Source organism: Carassius gibelio, chromosome B24 (genome assembly GCF_023724105.1).
Source record: "Carassius gibelio isolate Cgi1373 ecotype wild population from Czech Republic chromosome B24, carGib1.2-hapl.c, whole genome shotgun sequence".
NCBI classification, from domain to species: Eukaryota; Metazoa; Chordata; class Actinopteri; order Cypriniformes; family Cyprinidae; genus Carassius; species Carassius gibelio.
The window spans coordinates 13219816-13238250 of record NC_068419.1 but is presented as its reverse complement, the minus strand read 5'-3'; the positions used below and the strand labels follow the sequence as shown (position 1 = coordinate 13238250).

The 18435-nt window shown below is 38.0% G+C and overlaps 1 protein-coding gene across 2 annotated transcripts; it reads left to right on the top strand.

Moving 5' to 3' along the window:
* Positions 1-333: 333 nt before the first annotated feature.
* Positions 334-16793, top strand: LOC128012931 (cysteine-rich secretory protein LCCL domain-containing 1-like). Of its 2 annotated transcripts, none has more exons than XM_052595527.1 (15): positions 334-541; positions 1279-1571; positions 7741-7859; positions 9104-9236; positions 9999-10114; positions 10231-10331; positions 11737-11883; positions 12390-12450; positions 12611-12677; positions 12775-12905; positions 12979-13022; positions 13880-13952; positions 14101-14176; positions 14269-14402; positions 16067-16793. In XM_052595527.1, the coding sequence occupies exons 2-15, from the start codon at positions 1314-1316 to the stop codon at positions 16116-16118; spliced, it is 1512 nt and encodes a 503-aa protein (XP_052451487.1). In that variant the 5' UTR covers positions 334-541; positions 1279-1313; the 3' UTR covers positions 16119-16793. The 2 variants fall into 2 exon arrangements, with proteins under 2 accessions (XP_052451487.1, XP_052451488.1); XM_052595528.1 differs by lacking the exon at positions 16067-16793 and adding an exon at positions 15508-15699.
* Positions 16794-18435: the final 1642 nt, after the last annotated feature.

Below are 18435 nucleotides of genomic sequence, written 5' to 3'. Positions count from 1 at the left end.
AGTCATTGGGGATGTTTCAGAAATACAAATGCTCTCATATCAACATGGATTAGAATCGAAGGCAATTTTTTTTAGACTTTCCATGCCACCACTGAGTTCATGCATATTCACTGGATAACAATACGTTGCATTACAATAATAACGATGTATTTTGCATTAGCCAATATCTAACACACATTTACACACACACACACAGACACATATCCAGTCTCTAAATATTTCTTTGGATCCGGGTTGAACGGGTGGGTTGACTGAAACCCGGGAGGTGTGGTTTGCAAAGAAATTCGACAGTCTAAAAGAAGTTGAGTGTGGATTTAAAGAGATGCTTCAGCCTGTCCCATTCAGGGGGAACCGAGTCTCCTCATCACACTGATGGTCGTTAAACTGCTTTTATGAGCGCGATTACAGATGCTTTGGGATCCATGGATGAGCAATCGCAAAAACATTACTATCACAACACTTGAATTTCTCAGTACTTAAACTTTTGGCAAGTCTGCAGAAAAGCTGAGTGAGCGCTCATTCGCTGGATACAGTGTCTCAGGTAATCAGCATTCACAAGTTTAACTTATTAAAAATAGACACTTTTTAATCAGTAGCTAGTGAAGTCATGGTCAGTCGTTCTGCATGTTGAGTCGAGGCAGATACATTTTGACAAAAAAAAAAAAAAAAAAAAAAAAAACTAAAGGTTGCGATTATTTATTGTAACCTGGCACAGCATCATGTCTTGTCAGAGACTGTCTACTATCACGATGCATTATGTCTGTGCTATATTATATTTGTCGTTCTACCATAGACGTCATACATCTGACGTACAGTCTGTTTGATGCTGAAATTCTCAAATTCGTGAACGAACAACGAATCGTTCTTTTCAATTGGATCTTTTAAATGAATCGAAACGATTGATTCACCTGACTCGATCCGAGGGGCGTGTTTTTAAATCGTAATGAACAGCGAGCCTCTTTGTAGGGAACCGATCTATGACGGCTTGATAAGTAAGTTACTTTAAAAGCCGAATATCAGAATTTCAATCATACCTGTTGTAAATGTGAAACAAGTGTTGTGTCCTGTTTGTACCTTCCCTTCATCTGCAAAATGATGTTCCTAGTGGAAAACTTGTTGCAGCCTATTTTCAAAATGTAAACCAAAGCTTGGACGATTTGTCAGAGTTTTCCATATTTTTCTTCCAAGGCAACCATTCCCCCATCTCCTTGGCTTTTTTGTTGTACCTGTTTTATTTATCAGCTTTATAGCCTAAAAAGCTGTTCCTCTTCTCTTCAGTTACCCTCAGAGGTCATCATCAGAACTCATCCACCATGGGTCACTTAACCTCTGCATTACTGTGGGGTCTCTCTCTCCTGCTGGTGACCCGGAGTGTGTTTGCCATGGTACTGTTTAATGCCACAGATCTCGGCATTCTCTTGGAGAAGTATCTGGATAATGATGGAGACTGGATGGTGGAGAGACAGAGAAGCAAGAGGGCAATCACTGCCACTGACATGCAAGCAATCCTTGACCTTCACAACAAACTCCGGGGGCAGGTCTACCCACGGGCTTCAAATATGGAATACATGGTAATATATTTCTACACTGCTACAAATGATAAAATATGTTGAATAACACATATTAGGAAGATTTATCCACTGTGGTTTAGTCGTATGTGTACAACTTTGCAGTCAGTTTGCATTGACTTGATTTGCAGTCAACAGTTGTTTTCAAATTCATGGGCTTTTCTTGACTTTTTTCATGGCATTTCAAGTCATTTTGATAAAATGATTTCCTTTTCAACCAATCACAAAAGTGTGAGAATTGGGAATTAATAGTCTTATAAATATATATATTTTTATGAATAAATAAAATTATGCATAGGTAATTTAAATGTTTACCTTAAATTATTATACATAGATATTCTCATGTTTTTTTCATAAAATTATTAACAATTTATCATGACCTGAAGTTGATGGAATTATACACATTTTTGGTTAGTAATAATAACTTTTAAAATAGGACTGGAGAAGATTATAAATGGTTTATGTCTGATCTTTTAAGCCTTGTAAATATGCTAAGACAAGTGTGTATTTGTTTGTAATTACCTGGTCTTTGTTTGCAAAATGAATGGTGGGGTTCCAGGGGTTTATGGACAAGACAATTACAGGCAACTAGTGTCATTGTCAATAAAATATAAAAATAATATGCATATTTGAAGTTTGCATAAGTAGTTGTACAGCTTTAGTGAACTTATTAGTTTGCTGAAAGTTTGATGCTTGTGGCATGATTACACCCTGATATCTTTGCTCAAGCACTGTCAGTTATCAATGGGCTGTTTAACAGAGGACCACACATTTGCAGAAACTCAGCACCTTCCGTACTTTAGTCTGCATGTAAATCACATATATTGTTCTGTCTGAAGGATCATTGTCGAGATGGAAGGAATGATTATTCCCATTATTCTTCCAGTCATTCTGTGAAATGGATGAAGATCCCCTTCTTCGCAATGTTGACTCGAGTATATAAACTAACAGAATGTCAGTATTTAACACAGTTAAATATTGTTTCAGAAGCAGCATTTTCTCCTGCTTAGTCTGACTGGATTAGCACCAAACATTACAAAGCCCTCGGCTCCCAGGAGGTATTAAAAGAACAGTTCACTCAAAAATGAACCTTTTGTCTTAATTTCTTCAACAGTTTCTTCACATACTTAATCTTTCTTTCCTCAAAAGAAAGGTTTGGATCAATATTGAATAATTGTCATGTTTGTACTAGAAGCTGTCCCTTTAAGGTGTGTCTAACTTTGCTCTGTTTTACAAAACCAATCAAACATTTGGAATCAAATGATTTTTTTAGAAAGATTTCTTAAATGCATTCATTTCATTCATTTGATAAAATATACAGTGAAAACCAAACAAACCAACCCAAAAACACATTTTTAATATTCATAATAATAACAAATGTTTCTAAAACACTTAACCAACATATTATTATGATTTCTGAAAAACTGGAGTAATGGCTGCTTAAAAATTCAGCTTTGTCATCACAGAAATAAATTACATTTTTAATATATTAAAATAAAAAATAAATAAAAATAGTTCTTTTAAATTTCATTATTTCAAAATATTACAGTTTTTTTTATTGTATTTTTAAGAGAACAACAATGCATCCTTGAAGAGCATAAGGAAAGTCTTCCGTGAGAAAAAAAAAAGAAGAAAAACTTAAGGATTCCAAATTTTTGACTGGTGGTTTGAACCATTTGCTTCAGACTAAAATTAAAATAATTAGTTTGCACACTAAACAAACCAGATCCACGAGACTAATACAGTTTACAATTTTAGAAGAGATAAAATTAAGTTGTGCATGGACCATATATATTTCAGCTTTTCAGAAAGACGGGCAGTGGTTTGAGAGATGCCTTGCAGGGATTGTTAACTGGGTGTCGGGAGTGGAGTATGGGCAGCTCAGCAGAGTGAATGCAATAGGAATGGTGTGATGGATGTGGAGACATGGAATGTGATGATGCGCAGCTCCAGCCCTCCACAGCCTCTCATAATACCGGTTTTGGAATTCTACAGGCAAAACAGCAGAATTCCAGACTGCTGCGGGGTAATCAAGCAATCAACAGACCCTCGTTTCAGCAGGCACACATACGCTGTACAGCAGCTGCAATGACTCTACATTTTCTCATTTAATACTTTCCCTCTCAACAGAAAAAAAAATAGCTCCTGAGAGACCTGAATCCTGAATTCTCCTGAATTTTTCATTTTCTTGGAATGTGACCAGATGACCAAAAAATAAATAAAAATAAAAAAAAACCTTGCAGCTGATGAGGTGTTAAATGAAGTAAACAATGGTGTGTGAAAGAGTTTGAGTGTCTGCGCTGACGGGACGTGTTTTCCTTTACTGGTCCTGTCTAAGTGCTGTCGGATTCTTGGGGGCCTCCACTACTGAGAGCGCTGTGCAAACAGAATCACTTTGCCCTTTTTGAGTTTATAGATTTTGCAGGATAGACCATTTACTGCTGGAAATTTGCAGATCTGTACCCTAACCCAGGGACGGACTGGGACTAAAAAACGGCCCTGGACTTTGACTAGGCCCGGCCCAAAGCAATCGGCGTGCGTAAACTCGACAACAACAACAATAACTCCTGGCATGAGTGTCACAAAACTTTAATTGTGGCTCATGATACCATACCATCCAAATTATAGCAATAGCACTGATGTTGAGCTGGAGTGGGTGTCTCTCTCTGCTCTTGGTCTAAGCTCAACCTGAATAAACAACGACGGAATTGATTTTTTTTTTTTTTTTAAACAGGTTTTATTCCAAGATGGCAAGGAATAATTTATATAATATGCTGTTATAACATTATATTTTACAATATATTCCATGCTGTCTTAAAATGAATTTGTTACTTAATAATCTTAATTTATGCAGTTATTAATTAATCTTACTGCACAGATAATAATACCACATCTAAATGAAAATACACCATTACAAATTTAACTTCTGTATTCAAAATCTTCAGAGTTTGTAAGCACTGTAACTGTAATGTTACCAACATTTTTAAAAGTAAAAGCACAACATATTTCTTAATATTAGCTACTGCATGTGACATTTTACAGCTAAAATGTTGAAGTTTAGCTGTTTTAACTACTGTGATCATTAAAAATGTAGCAACCTGAATATCACTTCTTAACATCATTTCTAGCATGTACCTCTCTTTCTCCTCTCATGTTCCATAATTGGATCTGGATCTGCCTGTGGAACCCGCTCATCTTTCTGTCCCTCACCACTGGTGGCATGTTGCTGCATAGCTGTCTGGCTCACTTCTGCTGCTAATATTTAACTGCGAGGCGCTGCTGCTGGAAATTATTGCTATATATTTCAGTTAGTTTGGGAAATTTAGTGGCTTCAGTATCTAAATTCCGCTTTTTTTCTCTCTCGCCTTCTCAGTCCCACCCTTTTCTTTCCGTTTTTTTTTTTTTTTTTTTTACCTCCGGCCGCATTATACATATTGTTTGTTTGTTTCTATGCTTCTTCTATCTAACGTTACTGTAATTTCTTCCTACTCTTCCACTTCTTATTCTTACTTGGCGGCCACGGCCAGTGTGCAGCTGGCCTACAACTTAAAGGTGTATTACTGCCACCTACAGTACTGGAGTGTAAAACAAATTAGCGGGGGGAGAAAAAACAGGTGATGATGACTGCGTGCGTGGCTGGTGGTGGGCCGGCTCGCCGGCCGTCCTGGAGTACCGGCCGTTCTGTGATTCTCCAGATCACACAGATGGCCAGACCGCACCTGCCCTAACCCTAACTGATGTTCGGTTTTCGATTTTGACCACTAAACAATATATTTGTGGCTTAGGAGTGTTCGATTTTGTTGCATGCATGAAAATACCTGAAGCCATTAAAACCCTTTTTTTTTTATAAATGTATTTCATACTTATTATAGTTCAAATCTATTAACATGTTTACTGGTATTGCTTGAGACTTATTTTCAAGCCTAAAATGTGCTTTTATGTCACTATTGATGAGGATTGTATGATCTTTGAATAATATCTGTCATGATTCTGCCTTCACGTCCTGACTTTTCTCTATTCTTGAGGCAGGATCATGACAGATCCGTGTTTTGTGTACAAGCACATGGCCTTGTCTTTGGGCCATGTACTTGTGTTGTCTCGTCCCCTTGCCCCGCCCCCCTTGTTATCCTAGTCTTGTCGTGATTGCCGTATCTGTGCCACCTGTTGTGTCTTAATTAGTTCTCCTATTTAGATCCCCTAGTGTGCTCTGTCTTTTGTCGGTTCATTGTGATTGTTTACCATATCGTGAGTGTCTCTATATGTTTCTGTATCCTAGAAGAAGACGTTGTGAGTCCTGTGTTTGTGTATCTGAAGTTAGTGTTTTTGTGTTAAGAGTCTTTGTTTATCGTGTTGACCAAGTCTTGTTAAATCGTTTAGTCTCCACCCTAGTCGTTGTTTTCCCCCTCGTGGGTTTTGTTTTCCCCTTTTGTATTTAATAAATCCTGTGTTTGGTACATCCTGTCTGCATCTGAGTTCATCCCAACCCCTCCACATAACAAATATCAGTCTTTAAGTGCACAATATTTAAAGTGTACCTTATATTAGTTCCACTTTAGCACAATCAAGCATACTATATATTACACACACACATATATATATATATATGTGTGTGTGTGTGTGTGTGTGTATTTGTAGCATACTTAGCACAAAATAAATGTATTTGAAATACATTTAGGTATATTCATTTTTCAATAGGGTATTCATGTACTAGTTGATTACTACAGAAATGAAAAACAAACAAACTGGGTTACAGCAAGGCAATTAAAATACAAGTGAATGGAGCCAATCTGTAAATATTAAAATACTCAGTATGTTTCAATAATATAGATGTAAATAATATGATTTTAGTGTAAAAACTTTATTAACTAATCGTTTTACTTTGGCTTTTATTTTGAGTTTTCTGAAAATTCGTTTTGTTATTATTTCTTAAGGTTTTCTTAAGTTTCAGTTTCCAACTTTTTTTTCTAATCCATACTTTAATTTAAATATTTTATTAGTCTTTAAACGTATATACTTATAAGTTTGGTATTTTAATCCGTTTTTATTTTAAATGTTTTAAATTGTAAAGAACTTGTAGGTACTTTTTTATAGGTGCTATATATATATAGTTGACATTTTATCCAGTTTCACAACTTCATCACCACAACAGCATAAAGCAATAAATGACCATAACAATGATGAGAACAATTTTACAACTAGAATGATACACAATTTTTAACAGAAAAATAATAATGCTTTTTCAAATTATAGATCGTTTAAAAAAATGGCCCAATTGTATTCTGTTATTTGTTATTGTTGTTATTAAGAAAATGAGGCATGAATCAAAATGCAATTATTGAGCTTAACTTGTATTGAATGCAGAATATTCCTTCATCTCTACAGTATGAAGCCCACTTTGATGGGTGGCTAAGCAAACCAAGCAGACATCCAGTTGGCAGGCGCTCACTTCAAGGATTAATGTCTCAGGCAATTGTTTCAGCTATTTTAGGGACCTTATTGGGGCAGGTTTACTGCTGGACTGTGCTTTGGGACTTCCCTGGGAAAAAGTGTAACATGTATGGGCAGTGACAGGGCAGATAACTCCCCCGTCACCCCCGCCACATTTCTGGCTCAGGTTTCTCTCCAACCTTGAGTTTTGTATGCTTTCCATTCAAGGTGAAAGTGCTGTTTTATTTTTCCAGAATAACGAAATGTTTTTATTAAACAGCAAAATATGGGTCAGATGGACAAAATAGCACATACTGTATGTGAATGGCCTTGAATGATGTAGCTTGTGACCAAAACTAGCAACACAGAGCATGATCTACAGAAGACAGATACAGAAACATATTGTATAACATTATTATTAACATTATATAACATTATTGTATCAAAAAATCCAATTGAATCCAATTGAATCAGGGCACAAGAGAAATGATTTTTTTCTCCAGCCTGCAAGCAGACATTGTATTGAAGTCTAAATAAAACCTAACCTGCTAAAACTGTCATACTATTATTGACTGCAACAGCCATTGGCTTTTACAGGACTGGATCCTTTTCCTGTTAACCCCATTGTAAACAGATCATGACTTTAACTACACAAACAAAAGTTTAGGAATTAAGTAGAGCTCCACTTGCCACTTTTTTCCATCTGAATCTGTATTTCTCTGCCATGTCTCTGTATTTCTTTTAGGTGTGGGACACTGAACTGGAGCGGAGTGCTCAGGAATGGGCTGAGACCTGCCTGTGGGAACATGGCCCAGCTGGCCTGCTGCCTCAGATTGGTCAGAACCTGGGAGTGCACTGGGGAAGGTCTGAATGTCCTTTGGTGTTTTATAGCAATGTGAGCTTACTAGTCACTGAGTTAAACTGCTGTGGAACTGGAATTTTGCTTTAATAATACACTGCTAGTCAAAAGTTTAGGGCCATTGTGAATTTTTTTTTTTTTTTTTGCTAAAGAAGTCTTAAAATAATAACAACGTACTGCCCCCAGACAGGAATTGTGGTGTATGTCTAACATATATTTAAAATAAACTAGTGCTATATTTACATCAGTCTCAATACCAGATAGCAGACTCAAAGACCACCTACATGCTGCTCACTGACTGCTTGATGCATATTGCATATAAAAACTAGAGATTGATTTTTAGATCTGGCAAACTGTAATCCAGTTGGTTGGTTTATACAACTTTAGTCAGTAAAGGCACACATTTTTTTTTTTCAGTCCACCTGGAGATGAAGTCAAAGGCATCATGCTGATACAGTGAGCTGTTTTGAAGGATGTTTGAAGTTACTGTCAACAGATCTTTAAAAGATATTGGCACTTGAGGGAATTTCTAGCAAGGGTTTTGACGCACTTTCTAGAAGTTTAACTAGACATCTGGATATGTAAGAATGTTCTTATTTTGGTTTCTGAGTCTGAGTCAAGCTGCAGTCAAACATGACTGTATTGTCATCTATTTCAGATATACTTTAAATAGCACATAAAATACCAAGATTAATACAAAACACATAAAAAAACTGTGGTTTCAATTACTGTTCAAAAGTTTTGGAAATAAATTATTAATTTTATTTAGGACAGATTAAATAGTTCAGAAGCAACAGTAAAGACATTGTTGCAAAATATATTTTTTTAAAATGCTGTTCTTTTGAACTTTCTATTCATCAAAGGATCCTGAAAAAAAGTATCATGCAATGTTTCTACAAAAATATTAAGTAGCACAACTTTTTTTCAACATTGATAATAATAACTGAATTAGCATATTAGTGTGATTTCTAAAGAATATGACACTGAAGACTGGAGTAATGGCAGCTGGAGTAAATTCAGCCAGAAAATAAAATATTTCAGAATATTACTGTGTTTACTGCGTTTTGATCACATAACTGCATACTTGGTGAGCATAAGACACTTCTTTAAAAAAAAATAAAAATAAAATAGACCTCAAAATTTTGACCAGTAGTATATCTGTCAACCAACGTTTTTACTTTATATTGCATTAGTCCAATGCAATTTAGGCTGTTTGGACTAATGATGCTTTTTTTTATGTTCACCCCAGATACGGTCCAACTACTTCTCATGTACAAGCCTGGTATGATGAGGTCAAAGACTACTCGTTCCCTTACCCCCAGGAATGTAACCCTCACTGCCCTTTTAGGTGCAGTGGTCCAGTCTGTACCCACTACACTCAGGTACAGTAATAGCATACAGTACCTCATAAGCACATCACATGTGTATTTAGGTGCAAACCCATTTATGCATTTGACAGATCTGAAAACTATTCTGAAATGTATGTGATGTAAGTGAAGGAATTTTAATACCAATTTAATATGTGCTCTCATTCAGGTTGCCAGCACTTCAGCTGCAGCCTTTTTAAATAGTTTGTAGTCTAAACACGGCATTTGGAAAACATCAGAAAGGAGAGCATTGAAGCGCTTCAGTCTTCTACCAGTGAACATGAGTGCAAATATCTGTGTGCCTTTTGACAATGATTCTTATATGTTAGAAGGCAGTTGTAATGGCTGTAAATCATAAAGTAGCATATTAAAGCTAAACATGTCTCAGGACAGAGCCTTGAGGGACTTCATAAGTTTAGCTGAGCAGTGACCATAAATGGCCACAAAATATTTCTACTACTAAACAGTTAAAGCCTTAATTTAAAGTAAAAGCAAAAATGAAAAAAATATAATTAACACAAAAGGAGATTCTTTTTAAAAGTTGGATTATAACAAGAAATATAGTCAGTCATATGGATATAACTACTTGTTTTCTTTTGTTGTGGGTTCTTTTTTTAGATTGGGGCTATTGTATGGACAAGATGGGAAAACCCACAAAAAAGAGATCTGAATAGACTATAGCACATATTCCTTATGCTAAAGATAATGCCAAAGGCAATAGGATACACTTATTTTAGGCAGTTATAACTGATTCTCTGTTTTCCTTACTGATTCTAGCTTGTTTGGGCAACTAGCAGTCGAATTGGTTGTGCAATCAATGTGTGCTACAACATGAATGTGTGGGGCCAGATCTGGGCAAAGGCTGTTTATCTTGTGTGCAACTACTCACCAAAGTAATAAACTTATTCATTATTTTTTATTTATTATTAAATACTGCTCTTATTCTCTGACATTTATATTATGATAGCTTGTCAATGATGTCTGTCCTTGTGTTTTTCATCCTGTACAGGGGTAACTGGTGGGGATATGCCCCATATAAGCATGGCACCCCTTGCTCTGCCTGTCCAGCCAGCTATGGAGGAATGTGCAGAGAAAACCTCTGTTATAAAGGTTTGTTATGAGCTTTTAATGAAGTAGTTTTCAGCACTGTCCATATGGACACTACTGTTCAAATGTCTGGGGTCATATATGACAAAAATATTATTTTCACTGTATTTTAAATCATATAAATGCAGCCTTGGTGAACTTAAAGGGGGGGGGGTGAAATGCTATTTCATGCATAATGAGTTTTTTACACTGTTAAAGAGTTGGAATTCCATGCTAAACATGGACAAAGTTTCAAAAATTAAGTTGTACGTTTGAAGGAGTATTTTTGTTCCCAAAATACTCCTTCCGGTTTGTCACAAGTTTCGGAAAGTTTTTTTCGAGTATGGGTCTGTGTGACGTTAGATGGAGCAGAATTTCCTTATATGGGTCTTAAGGCACTTCTGCCGGAAGAGCGCGCGCTCCCGTATAGCGAGGCTGAGCAGCACAGTCATTTCACTGATCAGAGCGATTCACTGATCAGAGCGAGAGCATCGCGAAAAGTCACAAAAGAAGTGTGTTTTTGGTTGCCAGAGCAAGACAACCCTGCACAGATTACCAAAAGAGAAACAGCATTAAGGGACCAGTGGATGGAGTTTATTTTTACAGAGCATCAACGGAGTTGTGCAAGTGTTTTTGTTTGTTCCCTGCATTTCGAAGATGCTTGTTTTACAAACAAGGCCCAGTTTGACGACGGATTAGCATATCGTTTATTTCTTAAGGATGATGCAATCCCAACGAAAAAGGGTCACGATCGTGTGTTGGAACCGCAGGCGGTGAGTAAAACTGCTTCAAATATCTCTGCCTCCTTGTTAGTGCGTCCCCTCCCATGCCAGAGACCCGGGTTCGAGCCCCACTCGGAGCGAGTCGTTGCTGCTGCTGCTCTCGTTCAGTTTCAGCCTCTGGATCTGATTCTGGATCATAAATAAACGGCTGAATCTTACTGTAAGCTATGGTTTGTTTTGGATGATGGGTTTTCCCTCACGGTAATGTCACAGCTTCCACATGCTCTCAACGCAAAAGCCTATTGCGCTCGTGATTCTTTAGCTCCGCCCACACGTCACCCTCCAGCCGGTCGTGTTTTTCCGGGAAAAATCGGTACAGACTATCTTTCTCTTATGAATATAATTAAACTAAAGACTTTTTGGATTTATGAAGGATGCAGTACTACTCTATATGTACTCAAGATTAACAGGATATTGAGTGAAAACGAGCATTTCACCCCCCCCCCCCCCTTTAAGAGACTTCTTTAAAAAACATGAAAAAAAATCTTACTGATCACAAACTTTTAAATAGTAATATATATATTATAAAATGTGTGTTTGTGTGTGTGTGTGTGTGTGTGTGTGTTTAATGAATCATTTATAGATTGCTTGAAGAATAATATCAAGGCAAAATGTAAGACTGCTCATTTCTTTGCTTTATTTTTTAGGAGATGGAACCAATAGACAAATCCCACGTGAGGAAACAGACGAAAGAAATTCTATAGAACCAGAGGCCCCTCATAGCCCTGGGCCCCGTTTACAGGCCCCAAGTCCAACCAGACGCCCAAATGCATTTGTGAGCAAAGAGCAGATGTGTAAGCTGTTGTTCTCCGATTATACTTTCCAGCATCATGGGGGAACCACTTTCAGAAATAAAAGTTGTGCTTGAAAAACAAAATAGATTTTCTGAATGAGACTGCACCCAAAAATTGCTAGCATGCAAATTAATTTCTGTTTAACTCTGATTGTTTTGATGTTCACCAGGCATGGATCTGTCGATTTTTTTTCAAACATGTATTTAATGTTGCAAGTCACTTTGTGCAGCAGGGAAGTTTTTTTTGTTCTCATAATGGTGATCTCCCTGCTGAGTATGTTTGCTTTTTGGACGATGAATACTTGTGGGTTTTAAATTGCTTCCTTTGGTTTGGACTGAAAGCTGAGATCTCCTGCTGTTGGCCACCATGAGCTCCTGCTGGAATTCCACAGCTTCCTTTTACAGAACTGCAGGAACAGAGCTGTGCATTTCTGCAGTGCTGCTAAATTATACAGCATATCTTAACATAAATGAACCACCTGTGTTTTTTTCTGCTTTGTTATGCAGCCCAGATTGTGACATGTGACACAAAGCTAAGAGATCAATGTAAAGGCACCACATGCAATAGGTGAGATTTAAAAAAAAAAACCTTCCCATATAAATCACATGGGTCTTTTCATGATAACAATAATAATCAAAATTTTCAGTCCATTTTCTGCTATTATTTTTCCCCAAATTATTATTATTATTATTATTATTATTATTATTTATATATTTATCGGTAATAGGTACGAGTGCCCTGCTGGTTGTTTAGACAGTGAAGCGAAAGTGGTTGGAACTGTGTATTATGACATGGTAAGCCAGGCATAAAGATTTATATATATTTTTTTTTTCAGTTTATCTTATCACATATAGTATAAACGTTTCACACTGATCTTATTTTCGCCCTCAGCAATCCAGTATTTGCCGGGCAGGCATTCATTACGGTGTCATTGACAATGATGGAGGCTGGATGGATGTCACAAGACAGGGCAGAAAGGACTTCTTCATCAAATCATACAAAAATGGACTTCAGTCCCTTGGGTAAGCAGTCTGCTCAAGACTGACTTTCATGTGCATTAGAGACAACTCATCTAACATAATGAAAATGTTGCAGGAAATACCAGAGTGCCAATGCCTTCACAGTATCTAAAGTTACAGGTAAATGACAATTTAGAATATATTACATGGTTCTCTGTAATACATATTTCAGTTGTGACATTCAGTAGTGAAATATTTTATATTTATACAGGCTACTGAATATTAATTTGCCAACAAATTTACTACATGGCTATGCTAGTTTCATGACTTCTTGTAATACTGTGCATTATATTCTCACATATTAAAATAATTTACATTTAAATCTGTATTTCATATCCATCTATATAAAGTATGTTACGAGTCAAAAGTTTGGAGTTGGTAAAAATTTTTTTTGTTTTTTTTTGTTTTTGGAAGAATTCTCTCAAGCTCCCCAAGGCTGCATTGATTTAATAAACAAAATATAATAATAATAATTGTTTAATACTCCAGTCTTCAGCGCGATATCATCCACCAGAAATCATCCTAACATGCTGATTTGATGTTTAACAAATATTTCTTATTATTATTATTATCAATGTTGAAAACAGATGTGCTGCTTAATATTTTTGTGGAATTTTTTTTTTTTTTTATTAATAAAAAGTTCAAAAGAACATTTGAAATATAATTTGTTTCTAACATAAATGTCCTTATTGTCACTTCTTGTCCGTTGACTTCTTGTCAATTTAGTGCACTCTTGCTGTATAAAATAAACTTCTTTAAAAAATAGTTATAGCAATTTGAAAAGGTATTGGATAAATATACAGTATAAGTAGCTGAGGAAAAAGCACAATGTTGCAAAAATCAGTCAATTATCATTGTAAAGTAAACCTTGACAACAATAAAATCGACCCCAATGCAAAACAGAGGGGTCTTGCATGATCCAGATCGTTACATACAGTACCTTTACTATTAATTTCATCATCTTTCCTTTGTTTCAGTAAAAGTTATCACATGCGAGACTACAGTTTCTGCGCTGTGCCCTTACCAGAAGCTTGCAAGACACTGTCCAAGGTAAAACTTGATCTGTAATGAACCAAACCCCCAGGTGAAATGTTATTTTCTGTAATCTACTTTAAAGCGAAACTTGCCTATAGCATTTGAAACTACTTTTATTACACTGTCAAACAAATCTTTCCAACCTGTCTTTTCTTCCCACAAGGATTTACTGTCCTCGGAACTGCCTGCAAGCAAGTCCTCACCTTTCTCGAGTCATTGGCACCAAAATGTATTCAGATGTAAGCTTTTTTTAGTTTTCAAAATCATACTGAAAGCAAAGAGATTGCTGCCCCACCAAAGACTTCATATTAATTTTAATTTTGTTTTGCAGAAATCTAGTATATGCAGATCTGCAATTCATGCCGGCGTTTTAAGAAACGAATCAGGTGGTTATGTTGATGTGATGCCCACAGACAACAGGAAGCTGTACATTTCCTCTTACCAGAACGGCATAGTCTCAGAAAGGTAGGTTTTATCCACAAACTGGCATGTGTGGAGCAGGTTTAAATAGGGCTGGACGATACCATATCGCGTTCATTATCGAAGACAATTCATGTGCAATAATACGATATTGCGTAATCACAGGGAATCGGCTATAATAATGAGATGTACGTGATCATTGCATGCGATATATCGCCCAGCCCTAAGTGTAAGGCAGAGTATGGGGCAGCCTGTCTCTCCTTAAGCTTTTAAAATCACAGGCTTTTATTAATAATGCTGATTAGGATAGAGCTGTACCAGTGGTTCCACTTCAGGCATGCGAGAGTAAAATTTATAAGTCACTTCGAAGGTATGGCAGACAAAATCACAGATGAATGAACGTGTTCTACAATTAAGCCATCCCATCAGATAATCACAAAGGATATGTCAAAATATCATGAACATCTACTTCCACTAAATAATAGTGCTGTCAAAGATTAATCGCGATTAATCACATCCAAAATTAAAGTTTTACATAATATGAGTGTATGCTGTGTATATTTATTATGTAGTGCTGGGCAACGATTAAATTTTTTTATTGTGATTAGTAGCATTATTGTCTGTGATTAATCCCAATTAATTGCATTGTTATGCACAAAAGTAATAATGCAGTCAAAAGTAGTGTATTGTGCACTTTTTTCATTTAAACTATGACAAAAGTGTAACAACATTTGGTTTGCAAACACTTTTAACAAATACGGTGCATGTTCTTGACAACAAATTCTGACCCTACAATCTGAATGTCACAGCAGAAATAAAGACTCATCAGACCAGGCAACATTTTTCCAATCATCTATTGTCCAATTTTTCTGAGCCTGTGCGAATTGTAGCCTCCGTTTCCTGTTCTTAGCTGATAGGAGCGGCACCTAGTGTGGTCTTCTGCTGCTGTAGCCCATCTGCTTCAGGGTTCGACGTGCTGTACGTTCAGAGATGCTATTTTGCATACCTTGGTTATAACGATTGGTTATTTGAGTTACTGTTGCCTTTCTATCATCTCTAACCAGTCTGCCCATTCCCCTCTGACCTCTGACATCAACAAGGCATGTTCGTCCAACAAACTACCACTCACTGGATATTTCCTCTTTTTCAGACCATTCTCTGTAAACCCTAGAGATGGTTGTGTGTGGAAATCCCAGTAGATCAGCAGTTTTTGAAATACTCAGACCAGCCCGTCTGGCACCAACAATCATCCCACGTTCAAAGTCACTTTCTTCCCCATTCTGATGCTAAGTTTGAACTTCAGCAAGTCGTCTTCACCACATCTAGATACCTAAATGCATTGAGTTACTGCCATGTGATTAGTTGATTAGCAAATATTGTTACCAAGCAATTGATCAGGTGTACATAAGTGGCCTAAGTAATATATATATTTAATAAAAATATGCAATGTTTATTCATTAAATATATTTATATATAATATAATATATAATAATATAAATGTATATAAATGTAAATATTTTCAAAATGTAAACTGTATGTGTGCATATTTATATATACAAAATAAATAACTTAGTACTTATAGTGTGTAAAAAAAAACTTTTATTTCGGACGTGATTAATCATTTGACATCACTACTGAATACGATTTTCACTAAATAATGTTTAAAGGTTGGGAAACATTGCTTATTTAACTTCTGTGTTCTCTCGCAGCCTGCAGAACCCCGCGGGAGGCAAGGCATTCAGGGTATACGCAGTTATTTGAGCGTGTGCTGAAATCGTGGTCACTCATCGACTCGGTCTGTTGATTAGGCTGTAATAGTGGCCATTGTGAGGCCTTTTCTGCTCTAACCATCCTGTGCTGTGTTTTCTTTCACATGAATGTTGACTGAACTATTTGCTTTATAGATGGAGACCCTTTCCAATGGATCAAACTGATTAGCCATTGTATTGCCTAAAAAGCATGTAATTAGAGCATAATTCAGGGAATGTGGTGTCTGTATTGCAGAGAAAAAAAGCACTTAAGGAATTTTAATCTTCTGTTATTGTTGTTAAGAACATTTTAGAGCTTTTTAGTTTCATTACATGTTGAGGAAGTTCTCATTCATTTATAGGTGTATTTTCCTTTCTTTTTTCCGCCCCATGTATTTATTTTTATGTATTTTTTTGTTTGTTTTGCTTTAGGGCAAGAAAGGACTGCTGATGTATTTTTATTTTATTTTATTATTATTTTTTAATGATAATTAAGAATGTGTGCATAATCCTGCAGGGCAGGATATTACATCTAAAAACATCCAACCAAACATAATATGAAACATCTTCATCGTTAAACACTGTAAATAGCATGTTGTGAATAGCTTGTCTATAGTATTCATTCTAATGAGGTGCTGCATGCATAGTGTACTGCGTATTGTGTACTGTCTCCGAAAACAAATGTATTATGATTGTCAGGGTTTGCAAGGGAGGAACTCAGGTGCAGACAGGATTTACAACACAAACAGGTTTATTTACAAAAAGGGGAAAATAAAAACCCACGAGGGGGAAAACAAGGACTAGGGCAGATACAAAAATAACTAAACAGGACTGATAAGGTAAGATAAACAAAGACTCAAAACTAGAGAACACTGACTACAAATAAACACTCACGGTATACAGGACACAGTATCTTAAAGGGGTTACCAGGGTATTATCACGAACCACAATCACAATTCTTAGGGAACAAATCTCAATCACAGGTGAGGAACACAATGAACCGACGCAAGACAGAGCACACTAGGAGATCTAAATAGGGGGAACAATCAAGACACGACAGGTGGCACAGATGGGACAATCAAGACACGACTAGGTTAACAAGGGGGGCGGGGCAAGGGAACGAGACAACACAAACACGGGTCTGTCATGATCCTGCCTCAAGACTAGGAAAAATCAAGGACACGAGGGCAGAATCATGACAGAACCCCTCCCTTAAGGAGCGGCTTCCAGACGCTCCTCAAGGGAACATCATACACGGGACATGACTGACTGGACGGACTGGGACACCGACACAAACCAACAAGACATGACAAATAATAACAACGGCAAACATGAATACACAATGGCAGGGTTGGGGTGACAAATCAAAAAAAACAAACAGGGAAGGGGAGGGGGCGGGACCACAAAGTTCATGGGGGACAGACCAGGGCGGGTGGGAGGGGTAGGAATCTTAGGAGGACAGGACGAAGGCTGACGACGGGGGGTACGGGCAGGTCTGGGTGGTGAGGGGCGGGGAGGGGTCTCGGGACAACTGACAGGGGACATGACAGGAGCAGACAAGGGACGCGGGGCAACACTTACGGGACGCGGGGCAAGACTTACGGGACGCGGGGAGACGACATCTACTGGACACGGGGGGACAACATCTACTGGACACGGGGGGACCACAGGACACGGGGGGACATTAACGGGACACGGGGCCACATCAACGGGACACATGACTACATCAGCAGGACACGGGGCCACATCAACAGGACACGGGGCCACATCAACAGGACACGGGGAGACAACGGCTGGACACTTGGGACTTCTGGGGACAGGGTCAGGGGACAAGACAGGACTGACGGGGATTTCTAAAATTTGGACAAGACGGGACAAATAATCAGAAAAGGCTTTAGCAGCTAGGACAATTGGCATCTCCTTATGAGAGGAGACCGACTGTACAAGAGTCTTTGCTGCAGAGTCGGCCGCGGCTCTCTCCTCCGCTCTCACGACTGCCGACTTGAATACGGCTTTCTTCTTTGCCGCCTCGGGCACGCCAGCGCTCACCGCTGCTGGCTCGGGCACGTTCACCGCCGCTGGCTCGGGCACGCCCACCGCTGCTGGCTCGGGCACGCCAGCGCTCTCCGCTGCTGGCTCGGGCACGCTCACCGCTGCTGGCTCGGGCACGCCAGCGCTCTTCGCTGCTGGCTCGGGCACGCTCACCGCTGCTGGCTCGGGCACGCTCACCGCTGCTGGCTCGGGCATGCCAACGCTCACCGCTGCTGGCTCGGGCATGCCAGCGCTCACCGCTGCTGGCTCGGGCATGCCAGCGCTCACCGCTGCTGGCT